The sequence below is a fragment of the Haliaeetus albicilla genome, chromosome 19 (assembly GCF_947461875.1).
Source record: "Haliaeetus albicilla chromosome 19, bHalAlb1.1, whole genome shotgun sequence".
Lineage (NCBI taxonomy): Eukaryota > Metazoa > Chordata > Aves > Accipitriformes > Accipitridae > Haliaeetus > Haliaeetus albicilla.
This window is the reverse complement of record NC_091501.1, coordinates 12,455,579-12,479,157: the sequence shown is the minus strand read 5'-3', so window position 1 is coordinate 12,479,157 and position 23,579 is coordinate 12,455,579. Positions and strand designations below refer to the sequence as shown.

The window sequence follows — 23,579 nt, the reverse complement described above, 5'->3', positions numbered from 1 at the left end:
TTATGCACAATAAGCAACAGAGTTTCTTATATATACATTTTAGCATGTTGTGTGTCTCTATTTTGGGGAATAAACTGTATCTACAAAATCACATTCAACTTTGGTGACTTCCACTCTTTTAATACAGGAACAAGCAAAAGCATTCAAACAGGCATACGTACCCCACATCACTGGCTACTCTGGCAATAGCTCTGAGTAACCTGGAGATAACTATAAAGGGTTTATGTAAAATTCTGGTGGAGTTCTGGCTTATGAATCACATAATAATCTCAAAATAACTTATTGTTGCTCAACACCCCTGTGAGCTTCCACAAGACTAAAACTTTCCCGGACTTACCCCATTCCTACCCCTGTGCAACTATAGCAGTACAGTTGGCAGGACAAGAAATTGTAACCCATGCATTCTTAGTGTCAGTATTTTTGACTAGCAGCACTATACTGACAAAATAACATTGAGCTATCGGTCTCCCCACAGTAATACTTCAGCGATTCATTAATGGTTCTCATCACGCTGCAAAGCCAGGCATTTTAAAAACACTCACCACCTCCCTGTTCCTAAGAAGAGCCACCTTCCCATCTCTTGTTAAGTTAAATTAAACTCAGTTAATGTAAGAGCTAAATAGATTTGGTATCACAGTTTTAAGAGGCCTGATCCTTAACAGATAATGAACTTTTTTAATTTTTAAACATACATTGTTTACTCACTATTCTGTGAACTTACTTAGGTTTCTAAAAAACACATTTGGAAACTGCAATACAACCAAATTTTAGAATTTCAGATTTTAAAAATACATTAGATCTTGATTTTATGCAACTCAACTGAAGCTCACACCCCTCCCCTCCTTTTAATTCCTAATCATTTTGAAATCATATCCAATTCAAAACTGCTAACAGACACATTCCAGACTCAGCAGTAAGATAAATAAGAAATACCTCCTTTCACTTCAAACCAAGTTTGTTTTACAACACCAATATTGACAAAACAGTTCTAGCTGTAATCGAGAAGCTTTTGATGCTGAATAGTACAAATGCCTCTAAGATCAACTTGTAAAAGTGAGCTACTTTTAGAAAGGAATTCAGTTGAATGAGCCTTTTTCCTTCCAACTTCAGATATCATCTGTCCTGGCTGTGCAAACCATATAGCATGTTTTATCTCAGTGTTTAAGCTGATCCCTGCTTTTCCTTACTTAGATCAATGTAATTTCTTAAACAGGACTTCTAATTTAACACATAAAGCTTCTTAAGATATTAATGCTTCAAAACCTTGAATTCCCATCTTCCATTTTTAAGTCTATATATTTCTGAATTCATGAGTCAGTGACTGAACCTCCACCCAGGAAGATTCTTCACTCTTAAAGACATTCCAGCAAAATGCTCACAAGTGAGTTGAACAGCTACAAGATGCACATGATAGAAGCTTAAGTAATCTTTAGTCCATTCAGTGTGATGCAGAGGAATTGCATCTGATGTGCAATTTTTTTCCATTTGATACTTAAGTACCTGAAGTTTCTTCTTTCAACAAATACAGTTAGAAGAGTTTGCCCTTTCTCACAATTAATCTATTTCCTGTGCTTGGTTGAAGGTTTATGGCCTTTCAGTATCTACTTTAACAAAAGACTACTTGCTCTGTTTGAAGGTTACCTCCCCCTACTTTTCCATTGATTTTTTTCCAATGTTTTTTCCACTTTAAAACTTGATAGGAGGAGTGTGTCTGTATCTACCTGAACCAGGCCAAGAAACCAAGTTATTCAAGGTAAAGAAACCGAGTTTTATGTATGCCTAAAAAAAGTCACACATTGCTTCCAGAAAGCAAAAGAGGACATTCATCAACATTCATTAAGCACTGCAAGTAAAATTAATTGTAAGTCTAAGGGTTAAGCATTTATTTTTGCTGCCTAGGACCCCTCAGGAAGAAGAAATAAGAAAGAGCTGGGATACTTTGCCCATTGCACCTCTAGTAAAAATGAAGTAGTTGACTAGTCTAGAGAATTATGATGCCTAACTTTTAAGACACTAAAGAAGAGATTAATTTCACTCAGTTGATCAAACTGCAGCACTTTGTAACTGACTCATTTCCAGCCAAGAGAATGACCTTCACTATAACCAGTGAGCTTCAGTTCCCACCAGTTAGGGAAATTAAGGATTTTTAAACCAGTTAGACACTGCCTGGTCAGGTTACTCATTATGTACCTTGTTCCCTTGGGCCTTTTTTTAAGCTCTGTAGAACAGAGAAGAAAAACGTGCCCACTCTGTGGAACATTTCAATACAACAACTTTTTTTTTTTTTTTTAAAGTCAAAATGCAGAATTTTTTTTTTTTTTATTTCCTTCTCATCTCAAGGCCAGCTCAGAAGGCAGACATTTGTTTACAGAGAAGAGACTGGACGTTCGGTGAAAGCAAGGACAAGTGCAAAACTTCACTTTGTCAAAGTAACCGTGGAGAAAATTAAGTATAGAGCACAAGTCCATCAGGAGAACTTAAAAGGTAAGTTTATATGATGGGAGGGGGCAAAAGAGAAAAGGGAGTTTTCTGCTCCTACTCAGCTGATTAGTACATTTGAAACTGAGGGTGGTGTTAACTTTTTTGCAATGAAAATGTTTGGATTTTTATGTTAGTGGTAGATACGCAAGAATGAGACAAATCTGCGTAATAAACTCATTAATTGTCTTTTACTAGTCTTGGGACTAGTCAATCACCTAGAAAATTTAAGACTTGGGACATCCAAGTGTTAGAGATTGAGTAATCAGTACCTTTACATGCTCATAAAAATAATCTCTGTGCTGCAAAAAGAAAGCTTGAAAGAAATACAGTGTAGAAGTAATCAAGGTCTATACTACATCTGTGAGTGGTAGAGTGCAACATGAGCAAGAAAAAAACAAGCTAGCTTTTGAGGCAACTGCATGGGTTACATCCGTCTAACCTGAGGCCGAGACAAAGCAGCTGAAACTACTGCTCTTAGTTATACCTTCACTGCATTGCTTCACAAACAGACTAAATTAAGAAATCATACTCAAGATGTCTGTTCTATAAATATCTCTGTTTTCATTTAAATGCACATGTAGCCCACTTCAAATATCTCCTGTAACAAATTGTTTAATTGAAATATGCATGGAACAGGTCAACAAAAAAGAATACCAGTCTCCAGAGAGGAATGAAGTCAGACAGGGAAACCTTCCTGAATTTTATCAAGATCTTACACTCCTTTTTTGTGCAAGTGAGTATGTAGCAGAATTAAGTATCTTGATTACATTTTGTATTGGAACTGTCTGCACTGCTTTGCTATGGTACAAAATTGAAAAAAAAGAAAAAGAGGCGACCCATTCCTTAATCTAGTAGTATATCTCGCAGACAGTTGTGTCTGCACAAGAAAGCAAAGGACAAAAAAAATAAATCACAGGAGCAGGCAAGATTACCTTAATAGTGCAGCTTATTTTCAACTAATTACAGGCTTAGATGTTTTTTTCCCAGGCCAACTAGGCAGCAATAAGTGCCCACTGGATACATTCAGTCCCAGCTGAAGAGACATGCTGCTTAAGCCTCAGAGGAGATTTCCCCACACCCACCCACCCCCCCAAAAAGGTAAAAATCTCAGGAGTTGCAATTTCTTTAAGCGCTAACTACTAATTTATTTTGAACCATTTCCAAAGAACAGAGGATAGCCTCAATGAAGAAAAACAGGGCGTTTTGAGACAAAATTGCAGCATTATGATTTAAAGAAAACAAAGTGGAAGGGTAGGTTCCTTTATGCTTGAGTGACAAGACATGCAGATCCCAATTTTCCTTTCTGAAGAAACTGCTAGTGAAAGGGTCTGGACTGAGTATGCTAGAGGATGCAAGTACAAACAGAGGTCAATACTGTGTGTCAAACTCCTGCTGACTTCCTCACCAAAACCATAAAACAAAGTTCAGCATAACACCTTGAGCCCTACAAATTGTAGACCATTGTTTTTTTAAGTCAGACATTTACCCAGATTATTCTATTGAAAGAAGTATTCTTCCAGTTGAAGTGAGCCAGAAAACCAATCTAATTGCATTTCTATTTCTTGGATCAGAGAAAATTTGGGAACTTTACCCCAGCACTGCTTTAAGGAAAAACTGGAACTTCCCAGTGAGATAATGTAGACAATATAGACAAGCATCTTGCAAACAGCAGACTCATGCAGCAGTGCTATCATCCAAGAGGTGAAGCAACAATAACTGCCTGGGCCAAAAAATGTCTCATCTCTAGGAAGAAATTCAGCCTTTAGATCTGATATCTAGATCTTTGCTTACCTAACTGTATCATTTAATCGGAAAACTGCTTCCAACCATGAGGGAAGACCCTAAACAGAAGAGGTAGAACACATAACAGAGTACTCTGAGCAATCCTGGCAAATGCCCCAACCCAACGCTGCAGGATCAGGGCATCAGTTAGAGCAATCCTTATCACAAAATGTGTAAGGTCAAAACACAGGGCAGGTGAAGGCCAACCTAAGAGAGACCAAGGCACAGCCAAAATGGGAGAAAATAATGTTAGGTGGTAATACCAAGTGTGGTCCTGAAAAGACACCCTGGGCATTAAGACACGTTTTAAAGGCTTCTGTCCTAAGCAATAGCACGGATTTAAGCTAATGGGGCAACTCTAATAGTTACTGCAAAGGGAGTGAGGGAAATCAATTAATTTAAATATGTATCACCTGCACTGAGTGGCTACACATTTTGATCTTATTGCCTTTGGGGTTTCAGTGGTTTTTAAGCTCCCGCATGGCATGATCTTTCATGACTGTCAATAGCAGACCAGTATTATTGTCTTTCTCTCTGGCTCTGTGTATGCATCTAGATAAAATAATCCTTTCATTTAAGGCACAGCAGGAATACAGCTGCTACCTCAAAATATTCCTAAACATGCCTAGGAAAGTAGCAAACCAAGAGGTTGAAACGGAAATGCTAAACGTCTTCCACAAACCCCGTTCACCTTCCAACATACATTAGAAGAAAATGTGTTGGTAAGTACTGTTGGAGTCACCTACACAGGAAGCTTTCTGACTCTGCTCTGCTATTGATGGTTCATGCACTGTCCTTTTAAGTACTGAATTTCTCAACTGGTTCACCCCTCACCCACAACTGCAAACATTGTCTAAACTTCTGAAGTCTCTTTTGAAATGAAAGAATATCTTATTTTCTTTAACAAGAAGCAAAGGACAAGGGCAGAAAACCATATGGCTCTATCACATTGGTTCACAGAGCTTTCACAGAGTGGTAAAAATACGAAGAGTATTTTATTTCACTTTCATAACACAGTTCTGCTTTCCACATTATAGAAGAAACACTGAATTCTCCATTAAGACAGGTTTGTGCTTTATTTCCAGTTAATACTGCCTTTTCTTCATTGAAAGCCTTCCTTAAAAGTTATTCAAGTTTTGTTTGTGGTTGTTTTGGTTGGGGTTTTTTGGTTTTTTGTTTTGGTTTTTGTTTTTTTTAAAAAAAAACCCTTGCTTTGCAATTACAATGAAATAAACAAACTGAAATATACCGAAGCACACAGCCTTTCATTTTCTGCCTAGAAGCAGATAAATGTACACTTCATTTTATTTACCTTCCTGTCCTCTGCTCCTTCTGAAAGAAAACAAGATTTCCTTGATTCCATATCAAAGTACATTTTAGAGCTCTCAAGCAGTAGATGAAACAGCAGGAAAAAAAGTTCAACAATTAAATTCAATCTGTGAACCATCAGCAGCAGAGTAGGTGGTAGTGTTGGACAAACCAAAAAATTACCAGTGTTTCTCATCCACTTAGAAGTTCAACAGTCAGCCAAAAACAATGGGGAGAAAAAGCATCAAGCACAATAAACAAGCGGTAAGTTGAACCTTCCTAAGTCTCTAGATAAGTTCATCTGCTACCAGCCCCTATACAAGGCTTTCCGAAGTACTTCACAGACCAGGGAAAAGACAGCTCTCTAAGACCTGGGGATTTCCAAGCCTGAGACTATCTCAAAAGCTGATTCATACCACAGCCCTGTTCCTAGCACTTTTTAAGGAATGGGCAGGGCAGTTACATCAAGTGTCTGTTCTGAGAAAAAATGCCCATCCAAATTATGCTCCTTTTGCTCTAGCCAAGACACATACATAAGCATACCAAAAGGCACCACTAAGACTGTTTTGGTAAGATACTTAAGTTTTCTTTCACTGATCCAAACAGCTTGCAGATCAGATTATGCTGTAAGCAGAGTAAAGGCTAGAGTTTACCCTTGTTTTTCCTCTATTTAGAAAATTACAGATAAGTCCACCAACATGCAAAAAAAAAAAAAAAAAAAGACTCTGCCTATATCTCTATAAAAACTTACTCTAACATCTGTTCAAAAAACCCAAAACGGCCATTTATCCCTTCTTTCTTCCTCGTCCTGTGCCTCTCCAATATTCCCCTTCCAACAAGGGATAGTCTTTTATTTCACCAAGCCTTCCTTCAGAATTCATTACTTCTGACATGAAGACCCTTCCTTCCACATCTGTATGTCAATAATTATACCTGCCGTTTATAGTGTGAGACATCAGGAATAAGAGAGCATTTTATTTTTCCAAAGCTAAGCAAATTGTTTATTAAATCCTCAACTCCTCCAAGATAATATGCACAAAAAGATTAAAAGGAATTAATTTGTCTACAGATCGGAAAAAGAGGTAAGTTTTCTTTCCACCCTTTGCACATCTGCACAGGTATTCTGAGGAATCCAGTGCAAGTTTTTACTTCCCCCAGTGGCCACCTCTCTATTCTTTCTGAATGCTTAGATCACAGGGTTGAACATGTGCGGTTTGTTCTACTGCACTGGTATAGTCTTCACAACACTGTTTTAAAGATCACAAAGTAAATCTAGCCACAACCATTCTGAACATTTCTAGCACTACAGTTCTGCTTCCTACATTCAAGGTCTGTAGGTTCCACTTAGTCTAGTCAGATGGGCAAACTCAAATCTCTTGCTTGCCTTCTCAGCCTTACTTGGTTTCACTCACAATGCCTCCATCACCACCACTACACTTACCAGCACTTTTCAGGGTGGAATACCTTGCTGCCATTTATCAAGTATTTCTACTGCATAATGGTAAGAAGTGCACCTGACACACAGTAGCTAAGGGCCATCTGGAAATCAGTAAACTATTAAATTCACTCTAGGTAACAATTTATGATTTGCCTTGGCAGGCAGCTAAGCCAAAGTGCTCCGAATTTGTGACCCAGCTTCATTTCAGAGAACAAAGTTATCAGCTAATCTTCAAGACTGAAATATTTCCACCAACCCCCCAGTGGCTTAGAAAATAATCTGTTATTATTCTAATGTGTTTTGTTGCTTCGTTTTGATTTGGTTTTTTTTTTAAACCCTATGGAATACTTTCTTATATACTGAAGGAAAAGTATGAACACATGCGAAATTTTCTTTCCATTCACATATTTTACAGGCTTCTGACTGACAAGTTGAACCATCCTATACCTTTCCGCCCATACCCTAAAAACCTCTTGTCAGCTTCTCTTTTTCCACACACACTTGCACAATACCATGCTACCCAGCTGTACTCCTTTACTGCTAATAGTAGTAGCTTCAGAATCAGTAGTGGGGAGGGACTTACACTGGTCACTCGACGGTAGATCTGCGCAGCATTTTGGCACTCGGAATAAGGATACTCAGACGTAGCCATCTCTAGCATACACATCCCAAAAGCATATACATCAACGGATTCATCATATTTCTCCTCATACATCTCGGGGGCCATGAACTCTGGGGTACCTTAAATTAAAAGAACGATTCAGACTCTAAATGTCTCAAAGCGAGCAGAGGCTGCTGGCGTTACTCACCGCAGGAGGAAGCAGATGGGCAGACCTGTGAGACAAGAGAAAGTGGAGGCAAAAAGAAGAGGGAGGAAACCCTTAGTCACTCTGTTGCATCAACATATTTCGTGAGTCTTCCATTGCAAGGCCTTATGGAGTAAGAATGGCATGAAAGGACAGATGCAATTCCTGGTTTATGCGTGTTAGTTAATATAAGTATCAAAACAGACTGGATCAGGCTGGAGTCAAACGGAGGGAAGGGTATAAGAAGAGGGGAAAACTGTAGACTAGCCATAGGCTACAAACCAAATACTAAGGAGAGTTAAGACACTTACCTTTTCTCCCTGTAAGAAAGGAGGCACATTAAAACTTGTTTCAAAAATTACCTGACTGCCCTCTGCTGCAAAAGAGGTAGTACTGGTAAGAGCCCACAGCTAGTCTCTGACCTGGTGCTCTCTGTCTACTTTTTGAAGTAGAATGGTTCGGGAAAGGCCTTGCAATGAAAAACTCTGTTGTTACAAATATAAATCTTCATGAAAAAAGGATAAAAAGTAATTTTCTGCAAAGGCCACTCACCAGAGCCCTTTTCTTCATATACTTACCTTCCCACCTGCAGTATATTTATAGGCCTACTGCAGATACAGGCATTAGTGAGGGACATCCTACAGTCAAAAATACTCAGAAATACAGAGAGATTGAGTTACAGGCATAGAGTGTGAGATTCAACAAGTCCCATTTAAATAGTGTGCAGAAAATTATTGCCCAGTGAAGCATCACGGTGTCCCCTCTGTAAGCCAAGGGACTGCACTGTATGATCAGATTTACTTTAAGCCAGAGATGCAAGTTTGCTTTTTGTAAATTTAAGCACAGAATTATTTCCTGCAGACACCAGATTCGAGACAGTTTACAGATCGTTCTATAGCCACATTGCTTGTTTTCACCACACTAAACCAAAACAAGAGAATGTGATTGCAGTCGTTTATCCAAAGGTTAACCGTTAACAGATAGCTAGATATGAAGTGATCATTTTCCAATGATAAATTTGAGGATAAGACTTAAGAAAATAATGCTTATGAAATGCTTTAAGAAAATAATTTCTTTTTGACATTGTATACTTTTCTTTCCTATTAATACTTTGACCTGGTTAAGAAGCAGGAAATATTTCAGCGACAGCTTGCAAGACAGTTTACAGGTATACACCATTGATCCCATCTAGGAATGTAGTATAGGACTGTTGAGTAATACTGCATTTTAGCAAGCTCTAAATACTGAGAGTGAGAGCAACTTCATTCCCTGCAGCCTATTTACCCAACTGTAAAAACAGAGCTGATAAAACCAGTTCTTTCACAAATTCACAAGAAAGACTATACTAGTTCCATCAAATCAATTTCTGAAAAAGGTTATTAGTGGATACACAAGAACAGAGCCAATATAAGGCAATACTGCCCCAATGTATCCTCCTAACTTACACAAATCCACATTCTATAGACTCCCCAAGTAAGGCATTATTTCACAGTCTGACTGTGACATAATATAAATATATTGACTTTCTTTGATATACCTTAGTTTCTGATTACTCACAAAGTATAAGAGATTTAATATTAACCCCTGGTGACAATCAAAAAAAATTGGCTGTATAATTAATGCTACACTAAATATTAAAATGTTGTTTGGTCACCAAAATGTACTTGTACAGTTCGTGAAGAAGCATCATATTAAAGCTGAGATTTATATGTAGTCAAGAGTGGTTTTATCAACAATGTTGCACTAAACTGTTGGGCAGGGCAATGAATCTATATTCCAAAATGCTTAATGATAATATACAGGTATCAAAAGCACAACCAAAATTTCAACATGTAATCTCATCAGGAACACAGAATGACCTCAACAGCCAAGAAAGAAAGCTGACGCATTTTCAGGCTTTGACAATGTACCTTTGAAACCATATTTTTAAGGAAAGCTCTTAAAAGACTCAAGTTTCCGAATAGGTAGACTGGCTCACCAGTCTCCAAAACAGGAGAGGCTTACCTATCACACTTTTGGCAAAAGAAGCTCTTTTCAGGGTTGCCAGACCAAGGTCTCCAATCTTGACTGATCCAGTGGGGCCAGTAATGAAGATGTTGTCACATTTTAAGTCTCTGTGAATAATGGGAGGAGTGCGCGTGTGTAGAAATTGTAAGCCTTTCAGTATCTGACGGCACCAGCTTCGTAGTACTTTAATTTTCATCACTTTAAATCTTTTCAAATACCTAATGAAAAAAGTAACAGTAGGTTAAACAGGTTCTGCTAACAAGTAGTAGATTATGCTGTATCATTTGCTGTTCTGAAGTTAAAAAAAAAAAACAACAAACAGTAATTAGAGATGCACAAATTTCAACTTCACCTTCTATTTTAAAAATCTACCTGGGCATTTCAAGACTTCAGAGGAGCTAAAGATAATACCCCCTCCTAAAACCTACCCCCTTTCTTCTAGCCAGGGGACGATAATGCTGAAAGATAAACATGAAATACTTGATCTATAGCTAATAATTCTTTTGCATACAAAGTCACCCTATGGTAATTACCTATGGTAATTAGAGAGTTGGCTTGCTAAGTTTCAAGAAACTGCTTCCTTGACAAAGAGTTAAAGGCTTATGCATTATAACAATTCTTTATTCATTTATGAGGGTTTTTTCTTCCCTTTTATCCTGAAACTGCTTAAACAGTTAAAACATTTTCCTTGATTAAATATAACTGGGTGGGGGGAAGGTGGGGCACTGGAGCCAAAACACTAGTAACAACCAACTAAGTACAGAGCTGTTGCAAACTGTGCAAGAGCTCTGAAGTTGTTATACCTTAGTTATCACTATTAGTCCAAGCACTCTGGTCAAGGTTTCCAGGTTACACTTCAAGTCTCCTTCAAATTTACTTGTTGAGTTCTCAAGCAAATTAAGAAATTCTTAAAGACCACTTCCTTGGTGCAGGACAGGGTTTGATCACCTAAACCTGACTGGCACTACTCACTACTTCAGAACTATGGATAGATACGGACAGGGCTGGGAAATCTTTAAAAAGGCTCTGCTAAATAATTGACAAGGAAGAGTTCATACATGAAGTCAGTATCCCTTTGCAGGTAGAATGTGACCCAATCTTAATTGTTCTAACATTGCTGCTTTTTAAAATCTCATGTCAGAAGAGTCAAATTTCATACCAAAAATACTCTCTAATGCTTGTGGCCTAAGACTATGGTGGTCTTCTACTCCTTAACTTCAACAGATTAGAGATGCCACAAAGTGAATAACTTATGACAGTATTCAAGTGCTTTCCAGCAGTGTATTCTCACAACCTCTCTTTGGGTAAAACAATTTGAAGTGAACAGTTGTTGTTTTCTTCCTTTTGAAAAAGCATGGGCTGAAATACATTTAGAGAAAGGAACTAGCATGCTGTGTAGAGCAAGGACTTTATTCTTATTCAACTAATGTTACTCAGTTAAAGTCTCAGATAAAGACCAGTTTCACACTACTGCAATACTGGTAGTAAATTCTACGACCAGCACGGAGTCTAGCAACTAAAATAATAAAATAAAACCAAGTCTTGTTCAATTACTCCGTGGTAGTATTCAGTCTCTTCTGCATATCCACTTAATCAGGAGAAAGAGTCTTGATGAAATCACTTGAATCAATGCCAACATAAAAATGCAGTATATTAATCCCTTTAATTTCTGCAGCTCAAAAGAAGATCTGGAAAAATCAAGTTGCTAGCAATAATCCTGCTGTGAAAACAGATCTGTAAAAGCAATCAGGACCCAGTTCCCGAAGGAAATCAAGTCTCAAAACAAAATGTAAAGACAGGCAGTGAAAAAGCCAAGCCAACAAAGGAGACAAACCGAAGGAGGTTCTGAATCACATCAGCTACCACTTGAATTCTTGCTATTGACACAACCCTCATTCATCTCTCTTGAGCCTGTTCCAAAGATCACATGGTAGGGGCACTTCAGTTCAGCATCTGGAATCCCTAATTACATTCTTGGTTTCAAATATGCTAGTCTACTGCCAGCTTCTCACTGTTAAAGGACCTGGGTCCAACCATCACCCAGCATCCTGCAGCGTTGCTGTCGTTTTTCCCGTAACACTGTCATGAACTAAGTCACATAGCACTTAAGGCAGAAACCATTTTAAAATGGAAGCATATATAAATACATAAAAATACACAGATAACCCTACTAGCTAGTATGTTTTCAATTTTCCTTGTATCATAGGATAACTCAGGCTTGAAGAGACCTCAGGAGGTTTCTAGTCTAAGTTTCTGCTCAAGGTAGGGTCAGCCATGAAGTCAGACATGGTTACTCTGGGCTGTATCCAGCCAGGCTTTTAGTATCTCCAAGGATGGAGCCTGCACAACATCTTGGGGCAACCTGCTCCACTGCCTGACTATCACTGCTGAAATAGCTTCTTCTTACATCAGTCAGAACCTCTTTGGTTTCAATTTATGCCTGTTGTCTCTAACTCTCCCACCATACACCACTGCAAAGAGCCTGACTGACTCCCTCATATGCCCTGGAAGGCTGCTGTTAGGTCTCCACCAAAGATCCTCTTCTTCAGGATGACCAAGTCCAGTTCCCTCAGCCCCTCCTCACAGAGCAGGTAACTCCAGCACCTGACCATCTTGGTGGCCCTCCACTGAACTTGTTCCTGCTTAAATCAACATCGTTCTTATCTATTTTACAGGGTAGTAGTCAATTTTAAAAAAGACATATATTTGACCTTTGCACACAAGGCTATCTTAACAGTTAGCTTCAATGAACAGAGAGAAACAGGAACTAGAGTTTGGCTTTCTGTCTCAAGGTTGGGTTTGTTGTTTGGTTTTTTTAAGCAGGAAGGCTGCTGACCTATAGCATCTCAGCTCGAGGAGTTATAGAAACCCTGCTAAGTTAGCAGAGGTAGTTATGAAGGTATGTGTCTTACCAGATAGCTGACACATTCATTTAAAGTGGATCAGGAACACACACTATAACAGCCTTAGACAAAACTAGTGGCTGAGACCTAGGTCAGATTAAAAATTGCTGTCTTCATTAATAGTATAATTAAGATTTAAAATAGACAACTTCATTTTTTTGTTCCAATATTTTAATTCCATGATAGCATACAATATCAGAAAGCAGTTTAATTCTTTACAACAATTGAGTTGTAAAACTTTTCCATTGGTGTGCAGAAGTTCAGGGACTTTTCTTTGTGCAAAATTAGCAATTTGCCTAGACAGCATTTGAAAAGAATGAGTCCACAATATTTCAACATTATTTTTGTGTTCATATATATCTAAATGTATAAAAATATGAAAAAACATGAGGAAGAACTTTAAGATATCACCACACTTTTCTTCTGTTCACTTTTTTTACATCAAGTGACAACAATGTCTATGTCCCAAGTCTCAAAACAAGGAAGGTAACACTTGCATTAAATGGAGATAATGTAAACATACTGAAAAAAGATATGGAAGTAATAGTCAGCCAAATATCATAAGCAAACACAAGTGTGCAGTCTAAATCTAGGAATATGACACAGGCACATGAACTATTTCATGATATTAAATTTGGCACATCAGAAATTTCCCATAGAGTTTACCTGTCAAGTCTCAAGTGAAGCAGGTAAGAATAAACTACATCACAATTATAACACAATCTATACAATAGTGGGGAAAAAAACCTACACAGAAGTCTACAGTTTAAAAGATTTTAAATTAAAGAGCCTATTAGTTCTTTCTGGATAAAATAAAAAGACCTTCATACTTCAGCGTACAAAATAATCCTGTAGCCAGCAAATCTGGGGTATTTCTCCTACCAACACACTATTTTATAGTTGTCTATTATTACTTTATTATCTTGCTTATGCCACCACATAACAAGCCAATCCAAATATTAAAATTTGGGGGGGGGGGCATAAGAAAGGGAGAAAGAAGTTAAATCTAACACTACATACTCTAGCATAAAATTAGGTAACTTTATTTAAAGGTATCTGTAAAGAGCTGTAAAACCTTTACTTTAATACTGCTCTTAAAAGAGAACATGAAACAACAGATCTATTATTTTATCTGAAATACCTTAAACAACCTCAGAAAAGTCTTTCCTAGACATACGGCTAAAACAGTACCTTTAGCCCTCCGGTACTATTTCAAGAGACAAACATTTCCCAGTAATTGCAGTCCAGACTCCAAAAGAGCCATTTTTTCCTTCTTTAAGTATGTCCATTTGTGGCTATCAATAAGCATCGTAAAAACAGAGGACGTTCACAGGCTATTTAACCAAATAGATTGCAAATTGTTTCCAGCTCCTACAGCCTGCTTACACATTTAGGATTTGAATGACTCTCCAAGACTTAAATGGGCACTGAATTAAGACAAGGACCCACAATCCCTGAATTTCAAAGGCTGGCAGTTCTATTTCCAGTAGATTAACGGCGACTGGATGCTCAGGAACAGGCTCACAGCTCTGCAAGTTTCTACTGTGCAAGGCAAAGCCGTGATTTCAGTGTAACTCCCCGCAGGCTCCGCACACCACTAGAGGGCCCTCGCAGCAGTCTGATCTGCCGGTGTCTACTTTTAACTCTGGCTTAAAAAATAGACCTCGTTTCACTCAACTACTTCACAAGTTGAAATTGCAGGCATCTGCATACTTTCAGATTTTTGTTAGGTACTACTTTGTGAAGTTTCAGCTAAACAAGTAGGTGGTAGAGGTTTTTTTTATTTTTACATATTATTTGTGCTGTAGTAACGCCCAAAACCTGCTACAAGAGGTGAATTCATTTGTGCTTTGAACTTCGCAAACCAGCTCATGCTAAATGGAAAGCAGCTGGAGAGGAAAATGAAAAATTCTGAAAGGTGAAAATAGAGCATTGTCTTCCTGAGCCCTGAAAATCTGAAAGTTTTATGCATGTGCTTACTAGGACATCACAAGGAAGAATCTGACAACCTTGCTAACTTAAAGGATGTTCTACCATGCCTACCCTGCAGTGCTAGTAAGACTCCTCTTAAACAAGAATTTCCCTACAGAAGGTTAGCCCTCAGCAAAAGGGCTCTGTTCTTATCTATTCTGAAATATGATCTATTTCTAGTCCTCTGATTTTGTGTTAATGATTCTTATATGCTTTGACATGCCTTAATTTACTTACGTTTTCAATGTTCCAGATGTCATGAGTTCCGTCACAAGAACAATACACTTTTTTCCTTTGACTGTAGACTCCCAGGAATCATAGAACCTGACAATATTGGGATGCTGAAGTCCTTTCAGCATCCCAGCTTCCTCTTTAAATCTTTGTCGCTCTGACTTGGACAGCTTCCGATCCTAATAAAAAAGAAAAGGTACATCAGAACGCTTTGCTTTATTTCTTACTCAGAGAAGCAGCAACTTGAAAAACAGTTGGGTACAGTCAGTGAACAAGTAAGAATCATCAGCCTGAAACACCATTTGGTTTGCAATTACCCTTAAATACTCTATTTAGAAGACATTCTATTACAGTCTTTTTTATCATATATTTTTCCTTACAATCTGATTGCTCTCAGAGGTAAAAATTTTAAGTCTGTAGATTATCTCCTCTTCCTGTTTCCTCCTCCCCTTCTCTAATAAATTTAGTCATTGCCTGACCTGAGGTGGAAGGGAGACATAATGTCTTCAAATATTCAAGTGTTCAAGAGTAGACAAAATTGGATCATTTAAAGCATCTCTCATGTTGTACATAAAAATCTTTAGTTATTCCTATGTGTATAACATCCAGACCACTGGTAACAGATGGGATTAACCCTTTGTATAGGGGTAGAGCATCAAACCTCTCTAACATATAGTATGTACTTGTAACTGTAGAACAAGTCAGTGAGTTGGATTTTCTTTGATTAAAAGCATGACCTCATGATTGAGCAAGTTTCCTGTAATCTAGCATCAAGGAAAATAAAAACATAACTCACACTAGAGACAGCAAGCTTTTGGCCAGAAACAGATCACGAAAAAGCATTCTTGGACAATACTGTTGTATTATCTACCAACAACTGGCTATCAGACATCGTCAAGACTCTGAGCAACTATTACCAGAATAAGCTGCACATCTCAAGAGAAAACAGCCTCTTTGTGCCATTCAGTGTTCTCAGCTTACCAATGCATTACCAATGCACTGGTACACAAGTCAGATTGATCAACTGACATAAATTGGATCCATATGCAATTTGTATTTAGAAAAAAAAATTCAGGATATAATACTTAAAGCCTGACATTTATTTAGGAATAACCAGTGACCTCTTTGTGAAATCTGAATAATAATTTTAAGTCACTTTATTTCGTATTTCCTTTTCAATTAAAAGGAGGTAGTAAAAACACGCAGGGTTTACTTATACTGCTCACAACCTCCCTACTGTCCTCCAGGCAGTAATTCCTCTTCATTTGTTTACAGGTAATGTGTTTTCTCAACACCATTCAGCCATGCTGGTATCTAAACCACCCTATATTCACTTACATCATTAAACCTTTCTAAGAGGTTCACAGAGTATCTTTGGGCATGGACAAACTTCATTTCCAGATGAAGCTCCAATTATCAGAAGTGTAAAAGTCTTCCAGGTGAAAGTTTGAAAACGGGTTTGAAATTACCTCAGGGATCACTATATTACCAGTGCCTACGAATGTCAATCACACACATACTTTTACAGTTCTTAGGAAGATACTAAATTCTCAATCCTCGCAAATTTAGTCTATAGACATCAAAAGCATTCAACCCTGCAGCTATTTCACTCTGCAGAAATTAGCACTACCACCTCTTCTCGCTCCTTCATAAGCATACTTGCACAAACAAAATTCAATATAACATGTCTGCAGAAACACTCTGCAAACATTAAGTATTCATGTCTCTTTAGGTGTTTTGGTTTTTTTTTAATATGGAAGTCATACTTCCATTTGAGCTGTCTTACCCATCTAATCGCTTTCTTTCCATTACAATAAAGATGGCAGCACAAGTTCTGTTCAAAACCAGTTAATCTTGACTGCTACAAACAGCTGTGATGCAGAACAGCAGTGAGCTGCAATAGGTACATCAGTCAACAGACCATACATACATGCTTCTAAGAAACACTCAATGCTTCAAGCAATAGAAAAAAATCACAATAATATAATCATTCTTAGAGTAAAATAAAGCAGAGTCTTCTCAGCCTCTGCATTTGATCCATACAATACACATTTTAAAACTAGTGTATAGCTGTAAATCCAATTATTATATATGGTCGTTATAAAAACAAGGCTGCAACAACTACTTTCATACCACTTTTAAATTTAGCTACGTAATATAAACACCTACATTCATTTTTGTCCAAAACCTAGATTTTAGCTACACATTTGGATTAAATTCCCTTTATTTTGTGCATTCTAACAAGTTATCCACCACAAACATTACTAGCCAGTTTTAGACTATACTTGACATTAAGGTCTCATCTTAATCTGTGTAAACCTAATCTCCCTTAAGGGCCTTACTCTGTTTTCCCTACCACTGTACTACTAGCCCCAAATAGAAACTAACAAGTGCTAATCACTCTTATCAATGAACAGACTCTTAACGGCCATGCATGCGTATTTTGACTCATTTCTCTTTCTGGTCACATCAATGGTAGCATGGTGTTCCTGCAAACATATCTGTGACGTTTAAAACAGACACTCAACACTTCAATGCTGGCGTTAAAAAAAAACAAAACAAAACACCAAGACAGTGACAATATACTAAGTAATTCAACACTTCTTTGAAAGTCACAGTGCCCTAATGATCTGGGACAAGTTTGGACACAAACACAGGCCAACAAATTTCACCCAGAGAAGACAGCTACGTTTTTGCAACCAAGGAAACATCGCACCCTTCAGTAGCATACTGCAGCAGCAAAAGTGAACATTAAACAGAGCTGTAAGATAAAGACAAGAGAGGCCACTTGTTTCGTAAGACTAGTGATGCATGCTACCTTTAACTACCTTCATTTTCTTGGATACACAACCCATACACTCATCTGTAAGTTTTTTTTATATTCTTTCCCTAAAAGAACACTAATGCTAGGTAACAGAAAAAGGTGAATATAATTTAAAAAAAAAAACTACAACCCTACCATTTAGGAAAATATTAGATCTCATGTACAATTATACCAAGAAAGTGAATCTGTACACACAATGACTGGTTATACTTGTACAAACTACATTCTAATGCAACATGCAAAGAGTTAGCCTACAAGGTAACATGTGATTTAAAACTGACAAGTACACTTTCAAAACTTGAGTATTCCATACACCAGAACCTTAAAACATGTTAGACAGTAAGATCTCCCAGACTGCATAGAGATGAACTAAAACAAAGCCCATCCCAAATAATATATTTTGGCATCCTTTGAGCTGTTAGTATGGGCAAATGTGACAACTTCATGCTCTTTCTTGTACAAAGATGCAATTTAAGCAGCTGCAGCTACTACAATATTGAGATAAGCAAGAAAATAGAGCACCCTATGTAATTTGGGAGACTGAGAAATGGTGCTACCAGCCACATTAGGTATGAATACTTGGGGAAAGGCAGGGGAATGAGAACATCTTCATAACACATGAAATCCACACAAAAAGTTGCTGTACAGCAGAGCTGTAGCAGAGAGAAAGAAGTCATCATCACTTCATGAGAATTTATAAGAGCATTTTTCAAGAATTTGGGAAGGGGGCAGCTTTCAAAATCCTCAGTTATAAGTATATACCCCAAGAGACTCAAAACCCCAGATGTGTCTTCCCAACAAGGCAGCTACTTGGGGCAATACCGAGATTCCACAGTGGCCTTTGAGCAGGAGTCTGCAGGAATGTAAGACCCTCAGGCTCCACCTCCACCTCTAAAGAGGTAGCAAAGAGTTTGTGGCCTATCATTCAAAAGATGCACTCCATTTGATTAAATTATCTCGAGGGTGAATCAAATAAGCAGATCTATCCCCTGCAGCCTTTTTCCTGTAACTCACAGTCTAAATAGGTATATAGATGGATCATTTCAGCATTTATTTGCTGTTTGCATCTGGAAGCAAAAATAGAGATTTTGTAACTTAACATTCCAGTATCACAAAGTATAAGATTGGTTAAACAAGTTTAATGTTTTCTTTGATTTTTATTTTATATTTTTAAATCAAACAGCCAGAAACTAAACAAAATAGAAAGACACATAAGATGCTTTTTTGTAAACCTGGAAAACTTGAACAATTTTATAAAGAAGCCACCACTTTAACAACAGTTAATAATATACGGCTTGATATTCTATCCTTCAAAGACCAATTTGTTTTGGAATTCCTACTAATAAAATTAAAAAATGGACACCCTGTCTCCTCCCCCAGTCTTTTTTTTACCATAATGAAGCAACCTTAGGCAGACAAGACAGAGTCCTAAGTCTAGAAGTTTGCAAATCACATTCTTGTATCTCAGTTAGCAGCACATGCTGAGCAGATACAGCCCAAATATTTGAAAATATACAAAGCTGTTAAACTGTAGGAGAGCTTGCTTCCTAAAATGGATTTAACTATCCTATAAAATGGCCAGCATTGTTCTTCCTGAACTGATAGCTTCCCTAGAGGACTTAAGTGTCACATCCCAATCACTGGGCTGCCCGTCGAACAAACTGAAACAGATGCATCAAGCCCACTCCGTTCATTTCATTCATTCCTTTCCACCTACACTAAATTGTTTTGACAAGCCAGGACAAACAGCAAGGCCTTCCAGCACGTGACCCGCAGTTCTGCAGTGCCAGGGGCCTGAACAGAGACAGGCAGCAAGTGAAACAATTGTTCAGCTCAGAGAACAATTCAATAAGCTTTTCTTGGTCGTTTCCATTTATCCGTGTACTTCCCCTCCGATTTCTTTTGGTCAGGAAAGACCTATCGGAGGTGTTTACATTATTCAATGTAAAACAGGGATCCTGGTCATTCATGATAAACCAGGTAGAGGCTTACTCTTTCACTAATGGAGTTCATTTACAGGAGTATGAATTACACACAGAACTGTTACAACCCTCTTTCAATCCCTGTACCTAGGTGCCTTATATAAATGCAAAGAAACCCATCCCAAAACCAAAACAACCCCCCACCCCCAAGATTAGCTATTATACCAAGCCACAAAAAACAAAGCTCATCAGCAAAAAATGCCTATATTCCTTTGGTGATTTTTTTCAGCCAAGGCTTAATATCTATTCAGCAGCCTTAATGAGGAAAGAAAATACATTTCTGGCACCTAAAATAATCTTAAATTTCAACTAGGTTGCTCATATAGCCATTGAGTCTACTGAGTAATTTCTCATACATTTTTCTTTCTGACTTCCCACAGTCCTTCTGAGTTCTGTCCTATTAACGTCGTGACAAGAAATCACACATCTGCAAAGCACATCACGCTACCACAAGCAGTTGCAGAGCCTGGTTCAGACACCTGAAGCAGGAGAGATGCCTTAGCAAAGCATCATACTCTGCTCAGGCCATTTGAGTCTGCTCTTCATTCAGACCGAGCTCAATTAAGGGTCTCGCCGCCTCTGTCCATTTTTACTAACCAATACCAAATGGCCTGAGCTACATTCTAGGAAAACTCAGCTGGCATTAAATGGACACAGTTATGCAGAAGAGACACACTGCACTTCACTCTCAAACACATGCTACAGGATACCAAGCAAGTGGATAACAAGAGAAATAGCCTACACTGAAGGAACTAGATCTGCTAACCCATGCCATACATCCTCAAAGGTGATTTTCTGTTTCTTAATATCAAGTATAATTAACATAGCCAAAGTGCCAGGGAACCTTTATACACAACCAAACAAACCCAACTCAGAAATCTTCCCACAGTCTCCATCTTCTACAAATAAGAAGACTCACAGGTGATAGAGGTCAACTTTAAACTGGATCATTTTACACACACACAAAAAAAAAAAAAAAAAGAGCTCAATGCATGAGCTGTTACACAACTCAGAGAGCTGTTACCTCTTCCACAAAATTAGGAAGATAACCAGTAAAGAGGAAACAGAGAAAGACTGGACATTTTACATACTACAGACAGGTTTACTAGATTTCTGCATATCCTACCACTAGATCCATAAATTCTACATAGCTATATTGCAGGGATAGTTAGTGGGTCATTGTTTGGTTTTTTTGAACTACACTAGAGCAACATTATGTAGCTTTTATCCAAAGAAATGCACTAGAAAGCACACTAGAAAAACTAGTAGCAATGAACTGTCTTCAAGTGGTGTGATCTGAAAATGTACAGCCATGACAAGACTTCAAAGTGCTGTTGAATTATAGACAGTCTGAATCACAACCAAAGTAAATTATCTATCTGTGCTGAGGTTACACCAAGCAGCATTTCATCAAGCTTTCCAAATGTCTGAAAATTTGAGGGGAAGACACTGCTGCTCCCAGCCTATTATTCAGAGGAAGAAGTAGTATACAGAAGAGACAAATGTTCTTCTGTGTGCATTTCTGCAGCATATGAGAAAGGCTTTGCAAGCCTTTTAGGCAAGGTTAATGAGGGGTCATCAGAGGAGAAGCTAGCAAGACTGCGCTCTGATATTCAACACTGTTAATGGAACTGAGGCTTTGTGGGCTGCAGTGTTCTCATCCTGAAAAAATTTAGCAGTTAAGAGGAAAAAAGAGCACAGTGACCATTGAGCTAGATTAACAAAATACCGACAAAGAATCCACTGAACTTAAAAATCATCCAGCATTACACAGTTGGCACCTAGAAATGCAAGTCTGAGTGCCTAAGAACTGCATCTATCCATGTCAACACATAAACCACTTCAGACTTCCCAGTGTTAAACACTAGACAGAGTAAAAAGGAAGGGAGGGGGAAGAGACTGTTCAAAATGCATCCCTGTATAGCAACAAATATGAAAATTGGTCAAGGATCTGCACAGATCCTTCCACCAGTATACCTTTCTACAAACCACTGAACGCAAAAAACTGATTAAATGGAGCTGAACAGCTGCGGTTCCAGAAGTATGCATCCAGGCTAAACAACCCAGTTCCCTCAGCAACTCCTCATAAGACTTGTTCTCTAGATCCTTCACCAGCTTTGTTGCTCTTCTTTGGACACACTCCAGCACCTCAATGTCTTTCTTGTTGTGAGGGGTCCCAAACTTTTCAGCCCCTTTCCTCCTCATCTTAGTTTGAAGATGGAAGACAAAGTTCCTGAGGATGGGTAACGGAATGAAACACAATGCCAAGTTAAAACCTACTTACTGAAACCACAATTTCACATTGCTGCTTGGCAAGTGTCCACAAGAAGAATCAATTTTATATAAGCTACAGACAGTCTTCATGGAGTATGCAAACAACCTTGAAACAGATAACACTAAAGTATACATATCTAACACAATGGAAAAGACTACGCTTAAAACAGTTATCTATTATACTTTTTAAAGTTCCTGATTCAGGGTGCGTATTTTTTTGTGGGCTTCCTCTTACACAAGATATTAAAAATGCTTTAATTTTCAGGAAAGTACAGAAGTAGTCAGCTTAAGTGAAAAGTTGAGGGATTACTCACATTAGTCGTACAGTTTCACAGTGAAAAGCATCTACCTGTACATTCTCTTCTGTATTTTCATTTCTGGCATTTCAATGCACAACAATAGTAGCATAGCACAAAATTCATCAGAAGATGCAGTTAGGCTGTTAAAAACACACCAAAAAATTGCTTCTTGTCCTTTCTCTTACTCCTGTTACTTCTCCTTCTCTATTGATATAGATAAGTGATACAGCAAACATATGCAAGTTTATTGCTGCTGCTCGAAGGTTAGAATAAAGAAACAAATTACACATATCTTGACAAAGATGATATTTGGGTAAACTGATGGCAGGAGGAAGAACAGGAGGCAAATGAAACTCTCAATGATTAGACGGAAGGGGAACAGACAGAAGCCTTCATCAGTCAGGATTTTGTCTGAATAAGTCAATTATACATATCCTGAAACAATCGATACTCAAGTAAGCTTCAGAAAATAAGAAATACAACTTTGTCTTAACAATGAAGGGGGAGTATCTGCAACTAAACCCGCTTTATGTGACTGAAGGATACTAGCACCGCTCCCCATTTTATCCTGCGATTGTTTTGTCACTTTTGATGAAGCTATGATTCATCACCACAGGGGAAGGGGGGAGAACACAACCAATAATTATATTCCTCTGGTCACTTCCCACTTTTAAATATGCAGTAGCACCTGTGCCAGCAGTAGTAGTAGCAGCATCTAAGACACCTGGTGGCAGCAATGTCATAGACTTAACTTATACTTGAAGAGACACCCTCAGTGAGAGTCTCCTGATTAACAGAAAAGGCATCAGAACCGAAGTTTGTGCTTGCTTGCACCTTCTAGCATCATTAAACACAACTGACCTGTAACTAGTTACAATTACACAGTCCTTTCAGGTCTTCAGCTAGAAAAAAGAAAGTTGGCTAAATCCTGAAGTTTCCAGTATTCCATAATTCACAAGATCATTCAGAACAAGCCTACTGCTAATATTGTTATTGCTTACAGGAAGCAGGCAGTAAGGAATAACTAGAACACACAAAACCAAAGATGCTTTAAAAAAAAAAAAAAAGGAAGTTGGGAACACTGCATCAGAGATGAGCTCACTAACTTGGTGAGATACAAAGCCATTCTGCCTCACTTCCTCACACTGAAGAAATGGCAGAAGTGGGATCTAAAGTGTAAGGGGCATGCAAATACAATGTGCATCATGAACACAACAGCAGAAAAACACTTTTGTTTCTCTGCAGGACAACAGTAGATCAAGATGTTTCTTCT

At 38.1% G+C, this 23,579-nt stretch overlaps 1 protein-coding gene across 11 annotated transcripts in view; it reads right to left on the bottom strand.

Moving 5' to 3' along the window:
- The window catches only part of WNK1 (WNK lysine deficient protein kinase 1), a 107,349-nt gene that overhangs the window by 55,375 nt on the left and 28,395 nt on the right, over positions 1–23,579 (bottom strand). For all 11 annotated transcript variants that reach the window (XM_069807670.1, XM_069807673.1, XM_069807672.1 and 8 more), the window contains exons 2-4: positions 14,934–15,106; positions 9,820–10,040; positions 7,593–7,750 (exon numbers count right to left, since the gene is read on the bottom strand). In XM_069807670.1, the coding sequence (XP_069663771.1) occupies positions 7,593–7,750; positions 9,820–10,040; positions 14,934–15,106 (552 nt within the window). The remainder of the gene's footprint in view (positions 1–7,592; positions 7,751–9,819; positions 10,041–14,933; positions 15,107–23,579) is intronic.